At 48.1% G+C, this 24,049-nt stretch overlaps 1 protein-coding gene across 2 annotated transcripts in view; it reads right to left on the minus strand.

Annotated features, from left to right (window-relative positions):
• The window catches only part of FERMT3 (FERM domain containing kindlin 3), a 331,919-nt gene that overhangs the window by 48,725 nt on the left and 259,145 nt on the right, over positions 1-24,049 (minus strand). For both annotated transcript variants that reach the window (XM_069645099.1, XM_069645100.1), the window contains exon 13: positions 11,312-11,436. In XM_069645099.1, coding sequence (XP_069501200.1) covers positions 11,312-11,436 — 125 coding nt within the window. The remainder of the gene's footprint in view (positions 1-11,311; positions 11,437-24,049) is intronic.

Genomic DNA, 24,049 nt, shown 5'->3' on the forward strand with positions numbered 1-24,049 from the left:
CCGCGGGGAGCTATTTACGCTACAGTGTAAATGTAATGGCGCCCCGCTGTCAAATTACTTATTTGTAGATTATGAGTAGAGTATGGAAAGCAGAGAAATGATGAATTTGAGCTTAGTTAAATTAGGTAGTACAAGCAAAGACTTGGGGCTCCCTTAAGTAGGGGTGGACTGGTCTATAGGGAACTCTGGAGATTTTCCAGTGGGTATCTGCACCCTGGGCCTGTTTTGTGTGGTAACTTATTTTATTTCCTCATTTTCTCATAGAAAAAGGGGTTGGCTTGCTGAAAATGTGTAAAATGAGGCCACTTTGAAAATGATTTCTAGGGCCTCTTTTGGGGTCCAGTCCACCCCTGCCCTTAACCTCCCTCCATGTACCTTCTGTGCACCTCAGTCCCCTTTCAAACGCCACACCAGTGCTAGCCAGGGAGATTTGTCCTAAAGAAATCCCATGCATACATGCATTACTGTCCTGCAGGTTGAAGATCTCTGGATGACCCCGCAGGTCTTCAAAGTCCGGAACTACTTCGGCTGGAGGGTCGGTGATGTATGTAGCTAAACACCTCCATGCTTGCCACCGCAGAGTCAGCTTTGCTTTCAGTTAGAGAATATGCATCACTGGATGAACGGTGAATTCATCCAACATGTGCTCTGCTTGCTTGATAACTAAGATAAAATGATTGCATACAGAGGGGATTGAAATTGCTGGGAGCTGGCCAGCTCCTGCCTGCAGCCCAGGTGAGCGACATTAGCCTGTCATCAATAGCTACCAGGATCCATTCTTGATTCCAGACTATCCAGCGACGCCAAAAATAACCATGTGACACGATCTCTGTGCTACAGAATGATCAGGAAAAGGAACATTAGAACACAGCTAGACGACATCCAAAGCATCCAGTCATATAATTATAATTGTTCTTTTATAACGCTCTTAATACCAGCGAGTAGCTTCTAAGCCGGGATTGGGATCCGGACCTGTGTTGCACTGCGTTATCAAAAATGTCGCCTGTACAAAAAATTGCAGCAAAAATGCAGTGGTTTAACCTGTTATAGGTGTACCCCATTACACCATTTAAGGGGAGCGGGGGTGTCTCCCGCTCCCCTTAAATGGTATAATCAGTACAGGGGTTGCGGGAGGTGTCCCCTGCATCCTTTATGTGGATTGCAGCGGGAAAACCACAGCCTTTTTGCTGCGGTATTTTGTGTCCACGGCCATTTTATATGCGATTTTAACACACGGAACTGCGTTTATCTTGCTTCCAAGACAAAAGCATTGCCCCTGATCTAGCCTTCCTCTCCAATAGACATGGCTGCATACTCTCTGCATCTCAACGTGGAAGCCACAGTCGTGGCTTGTCATATGCCAGCTGCGTGTTCCCACGGATAGCTAATGCCCTGCTGCTGATGCCCAATACATTGGAGCAGTTTATAGCCTCTGCTCATCACTTTTTATCATGTCCCTTTTACAGGGCACTATAGGGATGTAGTTGGTCCATTTTAATTATTGCTACTCAATATAATATTAATTTAATTTAAACTGAGATCCAAAAGTGTACAACTTACAAATCAAATCGTTATAGAAAATATCTGTAACATTTCGGCCCATTGATGACTTCAACTGCTTGTTTTATCACGAAACAATTGCACTATGGAGATCATAAGAGAACTCATTTTGCTCCTAAACGTAATTTGGCGGCACAGAGATATTACATTAGCACTGCAACGTAAACTGCTCCCCGTGACACATTTTTGTCATTTGCACGGCAGAGTGCAAAACTGCCGGGCAAAAGGCTGCAGAAACGTGCATATCGGGCAACATTACATTTTCAATGTGAACACTGCTTACCATATACGCGAGCATGGCAGGCAGTATTTACAATGGATCCCTATGGGTTGCATAAAACCAGTGGACCCCATAGTGGTCACCAGCATTTGCGCTGGCATGAAAATCCATCCCAGCGCAAATGCTGGAGCGCTTGTATGGCAGAGAGGAAGGGAGGTGGCGGAAACACAAGTTGCGTTCCGCCCCTCCCATCCGCCATACAAATGATAGAAAATGTGGCGTGGCGATAATGGAAGACGTTAAAACCTTACTCATAGCTTTTATGCTTTCCATTCACATTACGCTACAACAGAAAACGAGCTCCATTGTGATTCAAAGGGTGCAAAGTGAAATGACAACTTGGAGCTGCACAATACATTGCACATGTGACACAATTTTCTGGCAATATTTGATTGAACCCACCCGTCTTTTGCTTAAGTACAAGGTTATTCATCCATCCCATGCCCGCCATATGCCCATAGTCTGTGCACGCTAAATGTTACCATATGGTAAGGTAGGGAAAGACTGGCGGTACAGACTGTGCCAGCACAGTGACAGAAGAAATACAAAGGCAATGCAGCATTGCGCATGTGATTATCCATAATCACAAGAATTAAACACCGGGAAAGCAAAGCTTCTATTACTGCACGGCCAGGTCTTGGACAACCGAGATGGGGTGCCCTAAATCAGCCCCAAAGCATGCAACATGGCACACACAAAGCACACATCTGAAAGCACCCTTCTTAGCAACCAACCGAGAACATGTACTTTCCTGAGGTGGGAAAAGAAGAACGCGGACTGCGTGCAGCCACCCGAAACATGCCCGCTATTTCTGTACAAAAGCAGCAATATTGCCCACATGAGAGAGGCGATCAATGAAAAACTGTGTATAACAGAAATATGCTATTCGTTCCTCTGCCACCCTAAGGGGTATAGATAACAAGGCAACCCATAGTCGTTTTTGAGGTACCAACCTCTTCTATGGCAAGCCTGTTCATCTGTATAGCCTTTATCAGAAACCCCATCGTGAATGTTCTCCAAAAGGAAATCTAACAGTCGCCTATGGAACATTACATCTTTTTGGCAATGAATCCCCTACTCCATTTCACGCAAGGCCACCCCCATCAGTCTGGCCACTCCTCTTAGCTGACTCTAAGAAGAAGCCAAGGCCGGGGCGCTTGAGGCAACCAGATGTCAGTCTTCAAAGTCTGCAAAGTACGGTTATGCACAATGGAACCGGCAGCCTAGGTGCCGAGCTCCGGCTTGGGTGCTTCCTTTGTGTGAAAATAACCGGCTCACGATTGGAATTCTGCTTTTATTTCCCTACAGACCACCACAGCCTGCCCCTGCCGACCTATGGAACCCGCGACCCTCAGCATCAGTGGCAGGCGGGTGAGCTCGTTGGCTTCCCCGCGGCGCGGCTCCCGGGGGCACGGCCTCCCTGATTGCTGGGCACCGCGGCGGCCTGAGTGGGGAGGGGGCGACTTGGCCCTCGATGCGCGCCGGCCACCAGGCATCCGACCCAGTGCTACATGGGACTTCCGAACTTGGCTGAGGCGGACGTCCCGACCCTACGGCAGAAACGTTGGGACACCCGCCGAGCTCCGTATACATACAGCTGCATCCTACACCCTTGTGGGAGATCTGGCGAGCGGGCACGGTGCAGTGCGGTTGAGCCACGGAAGGAATGCTATCTCTCGTTGGATCCCGCACTGGCCTCCCGCTCCTCGCCGCCCCCCACTACCTGCAGCTGAGATCCGCTGACTTGAAGACACGATAGGGAACTGGGGGGGCTTGCTAAATTTTGTGGTACCTGATGTGACAAACCCTCGCAGGGGGAGAGCTCATTACTGCTGCCTGATCCACCGGACTGAGAGGCCGTGGGCCTACGGTAAAATAATTCCGGCAGCCATCACTAGCTCCCACGCACACCGCTAGAAGCGGCCCCACTACTCACTTAGCGGCCTCACCGCTTGATCAGAGGAGGCTTTCCCCACCTGCCACACATTTTTCACTGGCAACTGGACCGAACTACTCCATGAACAAGAATTCGAGGGGCCACCTTAAATACATCGTACCCCTGCCCTTACACCTCACGTGAGACCGCTACGGTGCAAGGCCTGCCCACTATCCCTTGCCCTAGGTTGAAGAATTCACCTACCCTGCATGCAATTAAACGGGATCTTCAACCCTATCAATCTGAGGCAAGAATCCTTAGCAGATAAGGCGGGAACACAATCCTTACGGCGGCGGGCTTGCAACTCACTGGAGTGACTGGTGACATACTGTACTTCAAAGTACCTATCCGGCTCTCCTAGCAGCCCTTCTAGGTAGGGCCTGAACATCTGTTACACGTAGAGGGGAAAGATAATCCAACCGTGCAAGCCACCTTCACCTGCCTATATTTCCAAAACTCCCTCCATTGACACCATGACTAAGGGAGCAGGTACGGGGAAGAAACAGACCTCCCTGAACATGTTCACAAAGACCCCAGCTAAACCTACAGCAGAGACACCAGCCAAGACACCGAGTGAGTCCCCTGCAACAATGGCCACGTCAGATGACTCGCAGAAGATGCTGGAGTACATCCGTGAGGGGTTCACCACGCTAACACCAAACTAGATGATATGGATGGCACCATCTCATCCATAAAGGCACATATTGAAAAGAGAGATGGTCGAGTGGCAGAGATCGAAACAAGGGTCAGGGCCACCTAAGATGAGCTGGGCGCTCTGCGCGCCATGGTCTCCTCACTCTCCACTCTGATGCTGGCGGTAGAAAAAAAGAACGATGACCTAGAATCTTGTTCAAGACGCAATAATCTGCGCATAGTCGGAGTACCCAAGGACAATATTAACAAACCCATGGAAGACTATGTGGAATGAATGCTACTGTCACTCCTAGACTCTCCGAAACTGTCCCCACAGTTCGTAGTGGAAAGAGTCCATCGTTCCTTAACCACAAAACCTAAGCCTGGCGCACCTCCACGCCCCATTATAGCTAGAATCTTAAACTTTCGTGACCGAGATGCTCTCCTAAGAGCCGCTAGAACCAAAGGGGAGCTACGACTGGGGGCAGCGAGGATCCATCTTTACCCCGATTTCTCTGTGGTGGTACAGCAGGAACGCAAAACCTTTGTGGCAGTGAAAAGAAGGCTCCGAGAGCAGGGGGTTAAATACTCCATGCTATTTCCCGCCAAACTAAGAATTGAATACTCTAATCAGACTTTCTTCTTTACGATACCGGAAGAAGCCTCAAAATTCATAGATGAACATTTCCCTGGCTGATTCTCCACCGCAATGGTGATACCAATGTGGCCCGATCACTACGTGCCGGGTCCTTGCCTGGTGACAGGTCTATCCATGCCCGCACATGCAGTTTGGACCCTGTCCCGCGGGATGACATTAACAGTTACTTGTTCCTTTTTTCTGAACTGTTGATCCTCTACTCACGAACCCTAAGCTAATTACACTGGTTCATTGTACGGTATTAAAAACCTCCTTATGCTCTCCCCAGTCCGGTGCGCCACCACCAGGCCAGTTTACAGGCCCCCAGGCGACGATGCCGAAGAGTTTGCTGTTGTTATGGCTTAGTTGGGCTATCATCCCTCTGTTTGGGGGACGGATGTGGGTGGGGGGGTTGGTTGTTATGTTAAAAAGTCTTGACAACCACCAGAGATGCTCCACATGCCGCAGAATTATATCACAAGCAGCTGGATGGGGCGACGTGCCCGCCCAAGCTAGGCTGGTGCTGGCGACCGCCAACCCGCGTGCCTATACTCAATCAACACCTCCACACAGATGGCGGATAACAGCTTGGCCTTCATGACTTGGAATGTGAGGGGACTGGGTAACCACAAAAAGATGCAGCAGATACAACTCCACGCTGAGCGCCAGGGCGTCAAAATCCTATGCTTACAAGAGACCCATGCCCGCTGTGAACAATGCGAAAAATTTGCTAAACAGTGGGGACCCCAAAGGTACTACACTCATTATTCCACCCAAAGTCGAGGGGCTCTTACTCTGATACACAGGACCCTCAAGTTCTCATGCTCTCACACACGAATAGACACGCTAGGGAGGTATGTATTAATCCTTGGCAGACTCCAAAACCAAGAAGTAGCCATCTTGAATATATATGGCCCAAACATCGATGACCCAGACTTTTACCTACACCTAGCCTCTGTTTTGGAGAGTTACCCTCTGGTCCCGATCATATGGGGTGGCGATTTTAATACCATACTAGATATCAACTTGGACAGATCGGCTCTAGACCTCGTCAGCTCTCCAGAGCAGCTAATACTATCCTGACAATCCTCCCTCGCCTTGCGATGGTTGACGCTTGGCGGCTCATGTACCCCAATTCCTGCACTTATTCCTACTATTCCTCAGTGCACGATTCACACTCTAGGATAGGTAGATGGCTCATATCAGACATATTGGTTAGGCGCCTGTCCCATCTAGCGATTCTCCCTAGAACTTTATCCGACCACTCCCCAGTAATTGTCTCATTGATTTGGGGCCAAGACTACGACAAAACCAGACAGTGGAGAATGAGACCCCATGCCCTACTTGATCAGGCGTTCGCCTCTGAACTCGAATCTTCCAATGAAGAATTCTTCGAGGTTAACACTATGTGTCATCATGAGCCACCCTCTGGGACTCCTTTAAGGCATACACCAGGGGCATTGCCATCTCCAAAGGATGTGGCATTCTGAAGGGAATCTGTGCTGATATCGCTAGTAGCGAAATGACCCTAGCTACCCTAGAGGCTAAATATGCCCGGGATCATTCCCCTGAAACACTAGCACTACTAGGGTCAGAATTGGACACGTTCCACAGCCTGGCCGAACGGGAAGTTAAATTCCTGGATAGCCCCCAATCAGTGAGACAATATGGAGAGGGAGAACGGCCAGGCCGCTTGCTGGCCAGGTTGATACGCCGTGAATTCGGAGACCCCAACATACCGGCGATAGAAAGACCCGATGGAAAGCTAGCCACTTCACCACAAGACATTAACTCGGAATTCCTATCATTCTATTCCTCCCTATACTCGAAAATTGATGGCCCCCAGATATCAGAAATCGACTCCTATCTAGAAAACCTCCCTCTCTCGTTCCTGAACATTGACGCCAGCATTTCTCTTGAGAGACCGTTCACATTTGAAGAACTTGTGGAAGCCATTTAGTCGTTGCCGTCCGGTAAGGCCCCTGGCCCGGATGGCCTCCCTATTTACTTTTATAAGCAATATAAATCTCTCCCGGTTCCACAGCTGCTGGCCCTCTGAGGGGAGGCCTGTGAGAAGGGCATACCCCCCCCTCACTCCGAGAGGCAATGATAACAGTCCTTCTTAAACCGGGCAAACCCCCCACCCAATGCGGCTCATACCGTCCTCTCTCGCTAATTAATTGTGACGTCAAAATATATGCCAAACTACTGGCCACCCGAGTGGCCGCCTTTAAGCCCCATATCATTCACTCCGATCAGGAGGGATTTGTGCCTGGCAGGTCCACTGCCCTGAACCTAAGAAGACTCTTCAACGTCATCAGTAGAATTGGCCCAGAAGTACAGGCAGTGGCGGCCGCCCTAGATATGCAAAAGGCATTCGACTCAGTGTCATGGGAGTACTTGTGGCGAGTCCTTGAATAATGCAAATTTGGCCCCAACTTTTGAGCCTGGGTGAAGCTGCTTTATACCGGCCCAACTGCCACAGTCCGCACTGAGGACAGGTGCTCCAACCCCTTCCAGATAGCCAGAGGGACACGACAGGGTTGCACGTTTTCCCCACTAATATTCGCCATAGCCATGGAACCTTTTGCTGATATGATCCACCAGTCACACTCTCATAGAGGCTTGCGTACTGCGGGCCAATCCGATATTGTCACCCTGTATGCAGATGATGCTCTCCTTTATATTCGTTCCCCAGAAACCAATCTTGCCCCGATCCTTGAGGATGTGGCCCGATTTGGACACATATCCGGACTGAAGGTAAACTGTTCCAAATCTATCCTATTCCCGCTTACAGACTGCACACAACCTCCCTCTGACCTAAGGGGATTCACATGGTCCCAATCCAGTATTACTTACCTGGGGGTCGAGGTCTCCCATCACACGGCGAAGCTGAGAGAAGACAACTACCAGAACTACCTCACAAACCTAGCTACTAAAACTGGTAGATGGACCAGACTCCCCATTTCCCGAGCGGGTAGGAAAGGAATTCTTAAAATGGTGGTGCTACCCCAGCTCCTCTACCGATTCACTAATCTCGCTCTGTGGCCAGGCGATGACTTTTTCAGAATGCTACAACACATAACCAACAACTTCCTATGGCATTCCGGTGCGGTCTGTCTCAAATTAACAACACTGACCACTCCCATGGAGTTGGGCGGGTTTGGCGCCCCTGACTTCACTATGTATTGGCTGGTGGCCCAGTCCCAATTTGCTTCCTACTGATTTAACACCATAGACCCCCCCCACATGTCCGGCTAGAGAAACTAATGGTCTGCGACAGAGTAATTCGATCCCTTATCCTCAAACCCCTCCCCTTTGTCCCTGACTCGGTGGACCCTGTCGCTATCACATCATTGGCACTCACTAAGATCTGGAAACTGGTAGACATCCCCTACCCCTTCCATGGGGACCTCCCACTCTGGAACTTCTTCCCAGATGTCCCCTACATCCCACAATCCATTGTATCTTGCTGGACTGACGCAGGTTTTTTGGTACTCTGAGATGTCTATGAACAGGGTAACTTTATCGAATGGGCAGACCTCCCTTTTTCCCTTAAGCGGAAACCTTCAGCATGGTTACAATACTCCTCTCTCCGAAAAAATCTCAAAGCCAGATACCCCAGCTTCCGTACAATTCCACCTGACGAGTCAATTATTACGGAGCTGTGCTCCTACGATTCCTTTAGGGGGAAAGTATCAAGGTTTTATACACTACTGCAGAACAGAGCGGCCCCCTCCTTTACTAACTGAGACACAGGTGGGAGGAGAATCTCGGGGTTGAGATCACCGATAAGCGCTGGTCCCGAATGTGCGCTCACACCCACAATGTATCCTATAACTTTATGTTTAAACTAATACAATTTAAGGTGTTGCACAGATATCACCACACTCCGGACAGACTTCACCATATGTTTAACGAGCGTCCCTCCATCTGCCCTAGATGCAGTGCCGACCAATCTCCCTACATTCATATGATTTGGCTATGCCCACGTCTGACGCAATACTGGTCTGAAATATGTTCCACATTATCCGCCATTCTGGACCACACTATAGACCCATCCCCAGCACGATGCCTTTTCCACGACTTTCCCCAGTTGGGACGTGATTCAAGGAAACTAGCTGGACTCTGCATGGTGCTCGCTGTGCGCTGCCTCGTTATGAACTGGCTTCGACCTAAAGCACCCACTTATGCACAGTGGCTTAGGACAGTCACATGGGCGCATGATACTGAGGAGGCCTGGGCTGTACTGCAACATTCACACTCGAGACCAAGGGATTTTTGGTAGAGGTTCCATAGCTATATGTCCATCTTGACCCCAAACTCGGATTCCGAATCCACTTCCCCTCATTCCCCCCGCTAATGCCATCCAGTTGAATTTGTGTTTCGTAACTCCTCTCTCCGAGACATTACCTTGACTCCAACCCACTTAATGTACACTAAATGCCAGCACTGTACTGTACATATGCATTGTGTAAAGGATTCTGTGATTATGTTGTGATCATCTCTGTTTTGTTTGTGTGTTGTCAAGTCAAATAAATAAAGGTTTTAAAAAAAAAAAGTCTGCAAAATACTGCACTTCCTCGAGCACAAAATCCCCAAGCTAAGTTCTCCTAGGTGACCAGGAACAATTTGGTTTGCATTGTGCCCTGTACAACAAAACTCATATGGACGTTTTTTAATGTCACTGCATGCATTTCCAAAACAAGTAAAATCCATACATGAGCTCTGTTTCCATCTCGCCTCGTCGTCAAGTAACCCGGTGTGTGTGCTTTTTATGGGCACAGCTACAACTACTCTACATCCACCTGGACAAGGCATGTGAAAAGAAGCTGGAACCATTACAGATTAGTGCCCACCGAAATGGCCTCAATAGGCTTGGATCGAACTCTTGGCATGTACACATGGCCACAAAGCCTCTGGTTCAGGTGTTACCTTGTATTGTTTACCTCACCACTGAAGTGTTAAGGTCTTCATATGAGCACATGACCTCACTAGATCATGCACGATGAGTTATTATATACAAGTGGCCCAATAAATCAAAAATTAATGTATTGGTATGTACTGCTGGAGTCACCAGTACAGAGGTGTAGTGTTAATAAGAACAATATTATGTACATATACCTCTCCACTAAAGGCCTTATGGGTTATTATGTACTGATGGAGTTCCACTGAAAGAACCGGTTATTTGTATGTGTACATGATTTCACCAGTCCATGATTAAGGTGTTAGTAAGTATGCATTAGCTCACCAGTCAATGAAGCATGTGCTCGTGTCAACAATGTAGGAATGGGGTGTTGGCATGTACTAATTACCTCACCAGTCAGGAACTGAGGTGTGCATATCTACACATGACATCTTAGATCAGTATTGTGATCTTACAGTGTGCAATAGCCTTGCCATCCAATGCTGTAGTCACAGCATCAATCCATCAGTAAGGGTTTAGTGTGTATTAGTGTCTCACTGTCCACGATTGAGCTGCTGTTATATATACATATGACTCCATTAGTGAAGGATCACAGTTTCAGCACTCATTAATGATCCCACCAATCCACAATTCTGGTATTATGTAGCTATGGCTTCACCAGTCCCAAAGTGAGGTTAGTATGTACACATTATCTTGGAAGATCAGGAATGAGAGGTTACTATGTTCTGATGAACTTACAGTCCAGCATGAATGTATTACTATGATGACCTTTCTATTTAAGATGTACATTTGTATTTACGCCTGGCTTTATCAGCCCATGACTGCGCCCTTAGTATGTACAGATGGCCTCACTTTTCCAGGATGTAGATGTGAATCCTGGTCTACTCAACGTCACTTGTATGTATTGAGGTGCTAATAGGTACACATTGCCTTGTTGTCAGTCCTGGAATGAGGTGTTCGCATATAAAGTAGTTTTTTCCAGTCCAGTATTGTGATAGGTGTATGTACAAATGGCTCTACAAGTCCAGAATTAGATATGTTTGAACAGAAGGGCTCACCAGTCCTGGATGAGGTGTCTGTGTGTGCAGGTGACCTCACCAGCCTCAATTTGGAATGCTATTAAATGCACATGGCCTTGCTGCCCTAGTGTTGTAATGGTGGCTGAGTCTCTCCTTCCACTCCTTTGGCAGGATTATATTATAAATACTCAGATGTGGCACATCAGATGTGAAGTCACCCTCGTAGTCTGTAGTGCCCCTCATCCTATCGCATTAAACAAAATATAATCAACATAGGAACCCAACAGGGGGCATGCATAATGAACTAGCTTATGTCTACCTGACGAGAAAGTATGATACACCAAAATCGGGTAGAGACTGCCAGGCCTGGATGAACCTCATCTTGGCATCCATCAGGGACAGCTGAACAACATTTTGGTGGGCTTCCAGGATTCGTGGGGTCAGCTGCAGGAGAGATTAAGCACATTTCAGATGTTAAACGGTAGCATTGCCAGCTCAGGCAGACTATGTGGTACATAGTTTTCAGCTAAGACATTAATGTGTGTATAGGGCCTGGCAAAGAAGTAGCCCTAGAACAATGAAAAAGGGGCAACCGGGGGACAACAAGGAGGTTTCAGAACCATGTCACCAATGCATGTAAAATCAGGGGAAAGAACGCATAATTACTCCCTCTTCAAGTCCCCCTGCCCCCCAGCACCTGGCTGGATCCTTTTTTGTCTAATCTCCTGTATGGGCTCTACACTTTCTTACCCCTTCACGACCTCTCTGTCCCTTCCACACCAGCACAGCCCCCTACTTTCCCTCATTTACTCTAGTGGCACCACATCAGTGTAACACTTTCCATCTGAGTTCAGGCAGTTCAGTTGGTGCAGGCATTTAAGACCATGGTGAAGATCCAGCTGCTAGCCAGTGGAGGTGGGTCCTCTGCCCACGTAATGGTCTTCCATCAGAACACTAGCCCAGTAAAAGGCTGATAGAAAAATTGAAATATGTAATCCTGTCATTGCTGGCGTAATGCCGAAATGTACAACATACTTATGTATGCCGTTATGTTATTATTCATGCACCTTTCATGTAACTATACCCTACCCCCAACAATTGGCACACCACTGCCCGTATACTTACCAAAACACTGTTATGCACCCAGAAATGGGTCTTTCTGTCAATGAAAATCATTTAGGACGTGCCTTGGCAAGTGCTGTTGGCTGCTGTATCTGCTGTGGACTCTGCTCTCCTGGACTAATTTCCACTAACTACAAAGGTCTGTTAAAGCAGCAAAATACATTGTATCCACGATCATTGGCATTCTCTGCCTGATGTATACTTACTTATTTTTGTCTTTATTGCATTGCAGATAATGCTGGTTTCCTAGTGTGCACGAAGCCCCCCCCCCCCTCCCCATCCCGGAACCACTACTTTAATCTCTGTGCGCACGCATTTTCTCATGTGCATTTGGGAAGTACCTCTCACCAGTACCACCCGTCTCCCGTGACCTGCCTTGTAGTGTTCTGCCCACCGATGTCTTCGCACGATGGGCTGGATGGCGGTTGTTTGGCCGTGTTGTGCGACCTGGATGCTCCAAGTATTATTACTGCTGACCCTGGGGTGGTAAGGCCATTACGCCGATGTCGACGTATCTGCCCTCCTAAAATTATAACCCGAACGATAACGGTATCAAGAGCCAGAAAAAGTACTTCCTATTTCCCTAAAGCAAATGTTTTGTGCAAGATTGATGAGGAAAGTGCAGTTCAGGATATTGTTACCGACCTTAACCGCTCGTTAGGCTGTCTGGGATCCAAGTGAACAGAACGTGTTATTTCAGGGCCTGCCCAATCCCTCCCTGCGGTAGATGCAGTGTCAGGGTCTTTGAACTCCGCTGTCAGGGTCCCTGCAATAGCAAACTGTGCTAGTACACCTGATACCCAGTCTACCGATGTCAGTCCTACTGATATTGAAGCAGCCGCGAGGGAAAATGTATGGGATGATATACGATATGATATTTTATTTGTATCGCGCTCGTTTTTCAGAGCGCGACAAGGCAAGGGAGGGAAACAGGGGAGAACAAAACAACGATCTTACTAGGCCCAGTGACATTGAGATCGTGCAAGCACATGGGAAAGGGGAAAAGTGCATGGAAGGGGGAGAGTGGAAAATGCAGAGCAGAGGATAAACAGATAAATAATAATAAATACAAATAAAATATATAATGGAGGAATAAACACGGGTAGTGCAGCCAGCAAGTGGCAAGTGCTGTGTTTACGGCAGCCGAACTGGGTAAGTCTGATAAGTGCATAAAAAGAAGAAAATGGGGGGATGTGGCACTGTATGGGTACAGATAAAGTCCCCAGTGCAAAGGGTGGCCGGGAGGCAGTGCAGAAGGGTGGCAGGATGAGCAGGCACTGGGCAAAGGGAACGGAGGGTGGCCAGATGCACACTGCCAAGAGAGAGTACATCAACAAGGGAGAGGGGGAGCAAAGGCAGATGCAAAGAGGAAGGTCTTGAGGTGCTTCCAGAACCGGAGATGGTTCTCCTCAAGTTTTAGAGTGGCAGGGAGGCTGTTCCAGAGGGAGGCCCCGGCCAAAGACAGAGATCTAACCACGGCTCGTTTTTTTGAGAAACAACTGACCCTGAGGGAGTTAGAGGTAGAGGAGCGAAGAGCTTGAGAGGGGAGATATTTGCGGAGGTATAGCTGAAGGTATTTTGGACCCAGGCCCCAGAAAGCCTTGTGGACAAAGCAGTGGGTTTTAAATGTAATCCTTGCTTCCACTGGGAGCCAATGGAGAGATTTCAGAGCTGGAGAGATACGATCCCTGGGCTTGAGGCCAAGGACAAGTCTCGGAGTCCTGTTTTGGATTAGTTCCAGAGGGAGAAGAGTAGAGGCAGGTACATTTAGAAAGAGGCTGTTACAATAGTCCAACCAGAGCTTGGGAGACAGTGAGCTTCGGGGGGAAGAAGAGGAAAGGAAGAGTGCCTCTTAGGAGGTGCAATAGGAAGTTTGACTTTTTAGAGACCTCAGAGATGTGGGAGGAGAAGGAAAGTGTGGGGTCAAAGATGACCCCCAGGTTCTTAGCCTCACAAGTGGGGATAGGAGGAGGGTAAAGCGAGGCCGGCCAGAGAAAGAGGGGAAAGAATGGAGAAGGGTTGCAAATGAGGAGGATTTCTGTCTTGCTGGCATTCAGACAAAGATCATTGGCAGCACACTAATCTTGAATGGCAGTTAGGCAATCAGCGATGAGGGAGGGAGAGGAGGTGGCCGAGGGCAGCCTGAAAATGAGTTGAGTTTCGTCAGGATAGCACTGGAAATTTGAGCATAGAGTGGCAATGCAGTGGGCCAGAGTTGCCAGGCATTGGTTGAAAAGCCAGGGCGAGAGGTAAGACCCCTGGGGAACACCACAGGTAGAGAAGAAGATAGAGGATAGGAAGGACCCCAGTTGAACCTGAGAGGTTGTATTTGAAAGTGGGCAACCAGTGGTGCCACCTGTCAAAGAAACCACCACCGGTATGATTCCTAATACTGCCCTTGGTGGGCATGTGTGTCCCCTCGACACTAATGCTGAATTAGATATTTCTATTGATGTCCCTGAGTTGGAATATTTGGGTGACCTAATGGATATAACATCGACTCCTTGTCCTTTGACTAAAGAACCTCAATTCTTTTTTGATAGTAGTACCACCCCTAAAACAGTTAGTGATAATCTACCTGTAAGTCATATGAATACTGAGGACCTGTCAAAAACATGTATTGGTAGTCCGTGCGTTGATAGAGTAGAGCCTTCCTGTGTATTAACGGATCCGGCTCGAATGATGTTAGCATAACAAGCATGTCCTCAAATGACATGTTTATGGCCTTTGAGTGCCTGAGAAATGTGAGAAAATGGAGAATAAACTTGACATCCAATCTCTACTTCTCCATAAGAGCATTAATCGTGCTCAGAAAAATGTAAGAGATCAGAGCTCTAATACTGTGATATCTGGATGTGTTCTTAGTGTAAATACATTAGCTAATGAGCAGAACATCAATGTTAGTGCCTCTACCACTGCCTGCCATTAACTCTGAGGTGGCCTTACCATCTAAACAGAAAACCACCAAACGGAAAGCCAAGGCTTTATATCAGGCATTTATGTATGCTAAAAGAGCTAAAACACGCAAGAATGCATGTATCGTACCTGCAAATAGTGTGCCTGGCATTACTGCTCAACCTGTTGACTACATAAGTTGTAATAATACTAAATAATACTAAATCTTCTGCTGGTGTGATCCCAGTCTCGCCTGTGCCAAATGACAGCCCCCTAGTAGCTACTCCTCCCGCCATCCATCACTGATACCACATCTTCACATGTAGCCATCGGAACAGAAGCAAGAGATAACTCTTATATTGATCATGCCCCAAGTCTTACCACCCCATCTGGGCAACTTGGACAAGCGAAACTAACTGATCTTTGGGCTACATCATCCTTACAGCCACCATCGGCCGTAACTACCCCCATCTCTACATCAGAAATACATATTAAAGCTTTACAACTTCAGCCTGTGTCTGTTGTAGAATATCCCCCCTTAACAGATCCGCCGTTCTCATTAGCTTCCATTCTGTTGCTGCATTACGATTGATCCTGTCAGGTGACATAAAAATAGTAGATCAGATTGAACACATTGCCACTAGTATTTCAAATATATGGTTCAAATCTGACACCACTTTAGATTATATCCTTAAGTGTGAGGCTGAGCTCTACAGACTTGGATACATCTGTAACATAGAATATATACCGCCAGCCGAATTTAGGCCATGTAAATCTGATTCTACCACTCAGAATAGTAACAGGGGCACCTCTTGAACCAATACTACTGTAATGAGTGTGGGAATTTCGGTTGTGCCACCTGGATGTATATCTTCTAACACCTCTGATAGTGTGTCTGTCAGTCAACGATCGACTCCACCTAATTCTTGCCCTGGAACTTTTGATGGTATCACTCACAGCAGGCAGCTTGATCCTAGTGAAGGCTATTGGCAAAGGCCACCGGCCGTTTTTAAATCTCATTTTTCATCGATGTCCCGATGACGCTAACATCCCGAGTTCATGGAACACACATGGTTTCTCTCACCTTTTTGGAACAGACAGCCTGTGGTCCGCTATGGACCTGTTTTCAGCCATAGTTCTGCAGGAAACTTGGCCTACTGATAGTGCTCACTTAGATGGCCGTTCTACCTAGCAGAAACTAGCCACAAAAGGTTCACTTAGCCACCCGAATGGTGGCCTATTAATTTTGGTAAGACACCCATGGCTTATATCTGAGATGCCTGGGTCCACTACTATGGTCCTAGCTGCAAAAATCTCCTATGCGCAGGTGACCATTATCCTGATCAACATCTACGACCCACCCAATTGTATCGCCACTAACAGTAATGTGCTATTAGTGAAACTTATTCTTGATGCAAATTCACAAAAGTTTCTGATTTGGACAATGGGAGATTTTAACGCTGATATTATAGTTAGTGATATTGATTTCAATGTTACCTCTGAATCTGCACCTGTAAGACAGACTGTAGTTAAGTGTCAAGGTAGTGCATGGGCTACCTCTTTGGAAGCTTTTGGTTTTGTCTGCCTAAACGTCTTTTGTGCGGGTGATGCTCATCCACCATATACTCTTGTCTGTGGAAAGAGTGCCTCCACCATTGACTATGGGCCTCTTTACAAGTCAGCCGGTCCATAAACAACGGTGGTGGCAAAATCCACCGCCACCATTGTTTCTGGACCGGCTGATTCCGAGTCCTGCAGGCGGGAGGTGTCACTCCAGCCAGGTCTGACCTGGCGAGAGTAACACCACCTGCCTGCAGGCGGTCATGGAAACACCGGCTCTGTCATAGACGGAACCAGTGTTTCCATGGTCCCTAGCCCCATGGAGTCATATGGGACTCCAAGGGAAATGGGAATTTACAGAATTCCATCTCCAGAATTATCGGGTCACCGGGGTTGTAATGCCCCGGTGATTCTGGCAATCACGGAAGTGGAATGGTATTACGGGTCTGGCGGCAGCCTGCCGTTTTTTCTGGCACGGCTACCACTGGACTCTTAATGAGGCCCTATGTCTTTGTAAATCGCAGTAGTTTGTCACTGGTGGAGGACATGGCAATTTTAGCTCATGAAGAAAGTGATCCCTTGCCTCGGTCTGTACTCTTTAGGCCTCTCCATTTGACCGCCTTGCCCAGTAAATATGACTTAACTTGTGATATATTCGTTAATAATGGCAGTAATTGGAACCCCCATAATTTGGACAAAGGAAAAAAGGCATCTGATAGTCTCCTTCCTATCTTTATTGAGCAATTTACTGTTGCTTCTACCACTTCATCGATAACCATAACAGATTCATTTTCGTCACTGATCATCTGTATAAAAAATATTAAATTAAGAAGCAAAGACAGTACAAAAGCCAGCAGGAGCGAAGTAACAAAGTGTTCAATAAGCAATCAAATTATGAGACCAGGACGACAGTCGCGTAAAAAAAAGATTGCAGGCTGACATCTTGGTTTGTATATATCCCTCACATGGTTATTGCAATGAAGAAATTAATATCCACATCAAACTTGCACAAAATAAAATGGTCGATGGCTGCACGATCATACCTCCAAATGTGAAAAAGAGAAATGGCTACGGATAGTCTTCCTTGCTATTTCGAGAGATAAGAATTAAATCTGGAAAATAATGAGGGGGACTACGAAAAGTGATTTGCCTATAAACTGTGCGTCTGAGACGGTTTGTGTTGCCCACATTCAATCCACTTTGGGGGCTAAGGTGCCTGAAGATAAGGAGATGGATATCCCTCATGCCATGTGGATCTTCAAAGCATTGATTCTCGATATTATTATAATCATAGAGCATTTAAATAAATCTTGTGCTGCAGGTCCTGATGGCATATGTAATGGATTATTAAAAATGTCTCCTGAATTGTGGGCACACATTACACTTACTATTTCTCGATATTGGAACAACTGGCATACTACCTGCCACGTGGCGTGAGAGCCATATCCTGCCTATTCTATAAGAAAGGTTCCTACAATTCTCCAACTAACGTATGTTGGTTATGTTGGACATTGCGGCAAAGATCTTTGCAAAGGTAATTTCGATCGAATTGAATGAATGGATACATTATAATTATATTCTGAGTCCTAATCAGACAGGCTTCCGTACCAAATCCTCAACATCTCACAATATTCTTACCTTAGTGTCCTCCGTTGCATATGCGTGGCTGAGACGTGAGACTGCTGTATACTGCACGTTCATAGATTTTAGTGCCGCCTTTGATACTGTGATGCAGAATATATTGTGGCGTAAACTGGTGGCTTGGAATATACCCCGCGTTTTATTAAAAATGATTATGTTGCTTCACAATGATTCAAGTGTCAGGGTGCGCCTAGATGGGGTTGGAAAATTGTCCACAGTTGGACCCACTAGTAGAGGCATAAAGCAGGGCTGTATTGTTGCAGCCACTCTGTTTGACCTTTACTTAGCAGATCTGAATGTGGCATTCAGTAACATAAACCATTGTCCAGTTAAAGTAGGTACACAATGTATAAGTTAGCTTGCTTACGCGGATGATCTCTTATTGCTTGACCATACCCCTAAAAGGTTACAATCCATGATTGATGCTCTGGGCGACTTTGCACTCCCAAATGACCTAAAAGTAAATATAGCAAAAAGAAAGATCATGATGTTCTCTAGTAAACATAAATCGAAAATTAACTCCAAATGGGTATTGGAAGGCGCTAAATGTGAATGTGTAAAATCCTACAAATATCTCAGATTAAATATAGAGGATTCTTTAAAGTGGAACATACATTGGCGCGAAACCAAGGCTAAATGTACGTTAGTTACAAATACCATAAGCGCATTTATCGGAATGAATGGCTGCTACTCCGTTCACACCATCCTGCTGTTATATCCCTAGCAAATTCTGCCTGTGCTGACATATGGAATAGAAATTTGGGGTCATGTGTTCGGAGCTGAACAAACTAAATTTGAGGCGAAAATATTGCATAAGCTCAGAAAGGCTAAAGCACTGTCTATTGAATTTCTATATCTAGAATTCAGTCTAATTGGGATATTGTCTGTGTTTATAATGTACGGGGAGGATAGCTCAGGGCAAAGTGCGCGCCTTGGATGCAAGACGACACGAAGCAACACAGGTTCGATCCCCGGGTCCGCGCTTAGAAACCTCTGGGTGTTTAAGCGCGTTATAAATACGCAACTAAGACAAAAACAATTACGCAACTAAATAAAGCAAAAACAATTCCTGTAACAGCGCCTCGATGCCTGCGGGCTGTGTGAGCGCTTTAAAAATGTTTAAAAAAATGTAATTATTTCCAGAACATTTATGTGTTTGATAAATTTACGGGCACTTAACAATGGAACAATAACAGTGAAATCTATTCAGGCTTTTTGATAAATGCAACACGGTCGGCACCTTGGTCAATATACTAACTCTACAATAAATGGCAGGTTGGGCAGGACCACCTCCCTGTACCTTGCCCTATCCATGTAATTAAACACTGGTTAAAGCAGAAGCTAATCAACTACAGTTATGACAACTATACTGCTAAGACTAAAAGTGCCACTTTTATTTGATACCGAAGTGATCGAAATTGTAGGCCCTCATATATTGCTGCATTCCTTAGTAGTGGTATCATCAGACAATGGGCCTCATTACACGGAAGGCGGTAAACCATGGTGCTATCAACACCATGGTTGCCGCCGGTACCATTCCGGTACCACCATGGAGGAAAGGGGAATTACCACCCCATTCCAAGGTTGGCGGGGCGGTAATTCCCCCTTCCTCCATGGCCCTTCCCCATTCCCATTTTTGCCCCATAGGGCATAATGGGAATGGGGAAGGAGCTAATTACGGTACCGCAAATTGCTGTACCGTAATTAGCACCAAGGTCCCTTTGCGGGTCCCAACTTTAACGGCTGGTCTACAACAGCCGTTAAGGTCGGGTCCCATAAAGGGACGTCATAGTAAGGCAGTAAGGGTTTACCGGTACCGGTGCCCTTACCGGTACCGGTAAACCCTTACCGCCTACCGTGTAATGAGGCCCAATATCTCTTATTAAAATGTAATGGGCCTCATTCCGAGTTTGGAGGTAAGTTCCGTTCATTACCGGCATGGTGCAAATAGCATGTCCGAGCTGGCAGTAGACCGCTAAAAGCACCCTACTACGAGTTTGCGGGCACAAGCTTTGCGCCATGCCGGTAATGAACGTAGCGGCATGCCGCAAAAGGGCCCAAAAACCCCCCTACCGGTATGAACCGCACCGTAGCTAACACTACCGCCGTAGTGCAACGCGGCATTAGCGGTGACTGTAAAAAGCGGTCACCGTTATTTATGGTCACCGTTAAATTGCGGAACCAGAAACAGCGTCATCGCAGAGGAACTGGAAGGAGCACGGCGGCCACCTTTAAAAACACAATCCACTGCCATCCTCACCAGACAGGACCCCTGGCAAACTTTCAACACTGTGGAAACATCCTATCGTCAATCAGGAATGCCCAAAGCACCAAAAAAGGGAGCTGCCCGCCTCAGGAAGGACCGCTTCAGCACTGATGAGCTCCAGATGATAGTGGATACCCTCCACGAGCATTCCGACACCGTCTTCAGCACTGACATGCGGAGGGTGGCGGTAATCAAAAAGAAAGAGATCTGGGCTATGGTAGCACAGAAGGTCAGCGCCGTGGGCAACACCCCCCGCACCACTAAGGACTGCCGAAAAAGGTGGGACGACCTGCGGCTGAGGGTGCGGAGCATCCTCTCGGCTAACAGAAGCCAGGCCCTGGAGACAGGAGGAGGCCCCGGTTCGCCGATGAAATTAATGCCATGGGAGGAGACATGTGCGGCCATGATAGGCCCAGAAGCCATCGAAGGGGTCAGAGACATGGAGTGCGGGCAACGTATCCGTTGATGGAGGTGAGTGTCCATAGTCAATACTGCCAACGCAAATGTTGTGCTAAGGGCTGGGCAAGGTGTCACAACATGGTCGGCCACACCCCCCCTTTAAAACATGCCGAAACAAGTGATACCCAGACTAGTGCCAGGTGCAAGGCCGTAACTTATATGACACATACCACACAAAGAGGCCCATTCCATGAGGCACACAGGGCAGTTGATGTAAACAATGTGCATGTGAGCCAGCACAGTGCCCGGCCAACATGAGTGACACAGACATATGCATGCAGTTACCACCCAAGCATAGAATAATGTGCCGTTCTCCATCCAAATGCAGATAAACCACTAGTATCTGATTGTGATATTGTAGCCATGTCCAAATGCTGGTTCTGAAATCATCACTCATGCCGTCCCTCTCTTCCACCCCCACAGGCAGTGAGCATGACAGCGAGGACCAGGCAAGCAACCGGCCCAGCACCTCCAGGGGCCAAGTCAGGGCCCGCCGTCTACCTGCGAGCAGGAAAACACCTGGAGGCACACCACCGGCTCCAGCAAGGCCCGTGGAGGGTGCACAACCCCTACACCCACCCCTACCCCACCCTGCACTAGCGGCAGACACATGCCCTACGCCGCGCTCTGAGGAGTCTAGTGTGGCTGGGGAGATTGCAGCCATGCCCCCCCCCCGATGTTGCTGACAGCCCCTTATCCATTTGCGGAGCAACTGAGGCGGACACATGTGAGATCCTCCACACCCCTGATGGCCAGACCAACCTCCAGGTCTCACATAGTGACTCTGGTGAGAGTGACAGACCTGGTATTACGGGGCGAGGAGCAACACAGGGACATGCCAGTCCTGTGGCCAGTTCCCTCAGTGAAGTGACAGAAACACAGGTGAGCCCGATTCCCAGCGGGCCAACAACATCAGCCATTGATGCAAAGCGGGCTCAGCAGCTCACAGGCCTCATCAATGACTTTATGCAAGACAATTGGCAGGCCAGGGAGGAGTGGTGGAACGAACTGAGGGCACTGGGCGAGGTCATCACTGACAGCACAAACCGGTTATGTGAGGTCTTTGGCCGGATAGCGGATGCGCTGGAGGCTGCACCTCCTGCACGACAGCCCCAGCAGGAGGACACACCTTCTTTATGCTCCTCTACCCAGACCAGCCCGGTCCGTCGGTCCCAACGTAATTTGCGCCGCCAGGACATGCCTCCCCCTGGCTCTGGGAGCACACAGTGACAATGCTGCCATACACATGTGGCCTATGTGGTCCTTATGGGACTAGTGTGGGGTTGTTGTGGTGGGAGGGTGAGGGGGGGTGAGGGTGTGTTTGGGAGCTGTGGTGGGAGGGGGAGGGTGCAAGGGTGTGTTTGGGAGTTGTGGTGGGAGTGGGAGGGGGGTGAGGGTGTGTTTGGGAGTTGTGGTGGGAGGGGGAGGCGGGTGAGGGTGGTGGTGGGTTTGTTTTTCACATTTGACCCTTCAATTTCAATAAACTGGTTGTTCATCTAAAAAAAACAGAGTGGACATTCATCATTGCGCATGTGTCATTTTATATTGCACAGTGCGAAGTGTACATGTGTCCCCACACCGAGTGCCCGACGTCCTGACATCCTCACACCCTCTGCTGACTTGTGTGTCACAAATATTGTCCAATCAATGCTTGCTGCACGGCACAACCCTCCTGTGCAACTGCACCGTGATGCTGTCCTGCCCCTTCTTCCTCTTCCTCCCCTTCATCATCATCAGGTGGTAGCAGTTCCATGTCAGGGGGCAGGGGCACGTTCCAACGGATGCACATTTTGTGCAGCATTGCACATGCCATGGTGATCTTGGACACCTTCTCATGGCTGTAGATGAGTACCCCACCTGACCGGCTGAGGCAACGAAATCGTGCCTTCAACGGGCCAAAGGTCTGCTCAATATCCACACGTGTACGGGTATGGGAACGATTGTAGTCTACTTCCGTGCCTGTTCTGTGGGTTTCAGACAGGGGTTATGTTTCACGGCTTCAAGGGATAGCCACCATCACCTGCATGAGAGGGGAATGAAGGTAAGTGTTTGTACATTCATGGCAGATAACTGAATTAGTCTTACATGGCAGCAGGTGATTTCTGCCCATATGCACATGTCCCTGGATGCATTGACCCCATTTCTGGCCCCGCTATGTGTCCTGTGCAATGGAATGATGGAGGGGGTGGCATCCTAAAGGCGGTTTATGGTGTGCACTCAGATCTTGGACCACGTGCATTGTATATGCATGCAGCACTCTTGGGATAAATCATTGATGTGCTGTGTTCTGTGGAATTTGATAGTCATGTGCCGTTTCACTTGCTTTGGGGCCCAGTGTTCGGTGAGGTGCACATCGTGCACTGCCATCAACATTTACACCTAGGTGGGGTATGCTTCTCCCACCCCCTTCCCACCCAGATGGACACCTCACAACCCCGATGCACTCCCATGGTCCAGTCAGGCAACTCAACAAGCAGCCAGGCACACGTCCAGCATGTTGCTCCATATAGCGTGGTAGCGTGGAGTTCCGCAAGACCAAAGAGTCATGAGTTGATCCGGGATGTCGGGCACAGCAATGTGTGATGATCTTGCTGGCGTTACATGCCATTTGCACGTTGATGGAGTGGTATTGCTTGTGGTTGCAATATGCCACCTCCACGGCATGCGGGACCACCAACTCCACATGGGTGCAGTCAAGTGCACCTATACAATTTGGCATGACTGCCAGTGCATGTAGGGCAACCTTTGTATCGAATATCTCCTGGCGAGTCTGTGGTATCGATATGTGGTCCTTTGTGTGCTTGAGGAGGGCATCCAGCACTTGGGTCAGTATCCGTGAATATATGGGTTGTGATATGCCATGCCTGTGCCCCACTGTGTGCTGGTAGGTGCCTGTGACAAGGAAGTGCAGGACAGACACTACCTTCAGTAAAGGGGGGCTAGTGGTGCGTATTTATATGTGGCTCACTATGTCGTTGTGTATCAGGTCCACTACGGTGGTGATGGTGTCACGGTCAAGCCGGTACAGTGTGTGGATTTGCTCAGGTGTTGGGTTGAAGGGGGTGGCTCTGTTGCGAGGAATTGGGGGCTGCCGGCGTGGTAACAGTGGCTGCA

Source organism: Ambystoma mexicanum, chromosome 2p, assembly GCF_040938575.1.
Source record: "Ambystoma mexicanum isolate Mex_15411 chromosome 2p, UKY_AmexF1_1, whole genome shotgun sequence".
NCBI lineage: Eukaryota > Metazoa > Chordata > Amphibia > Caudata > Ambystomatidae > Ambystoma > Ambystoma mexicanum.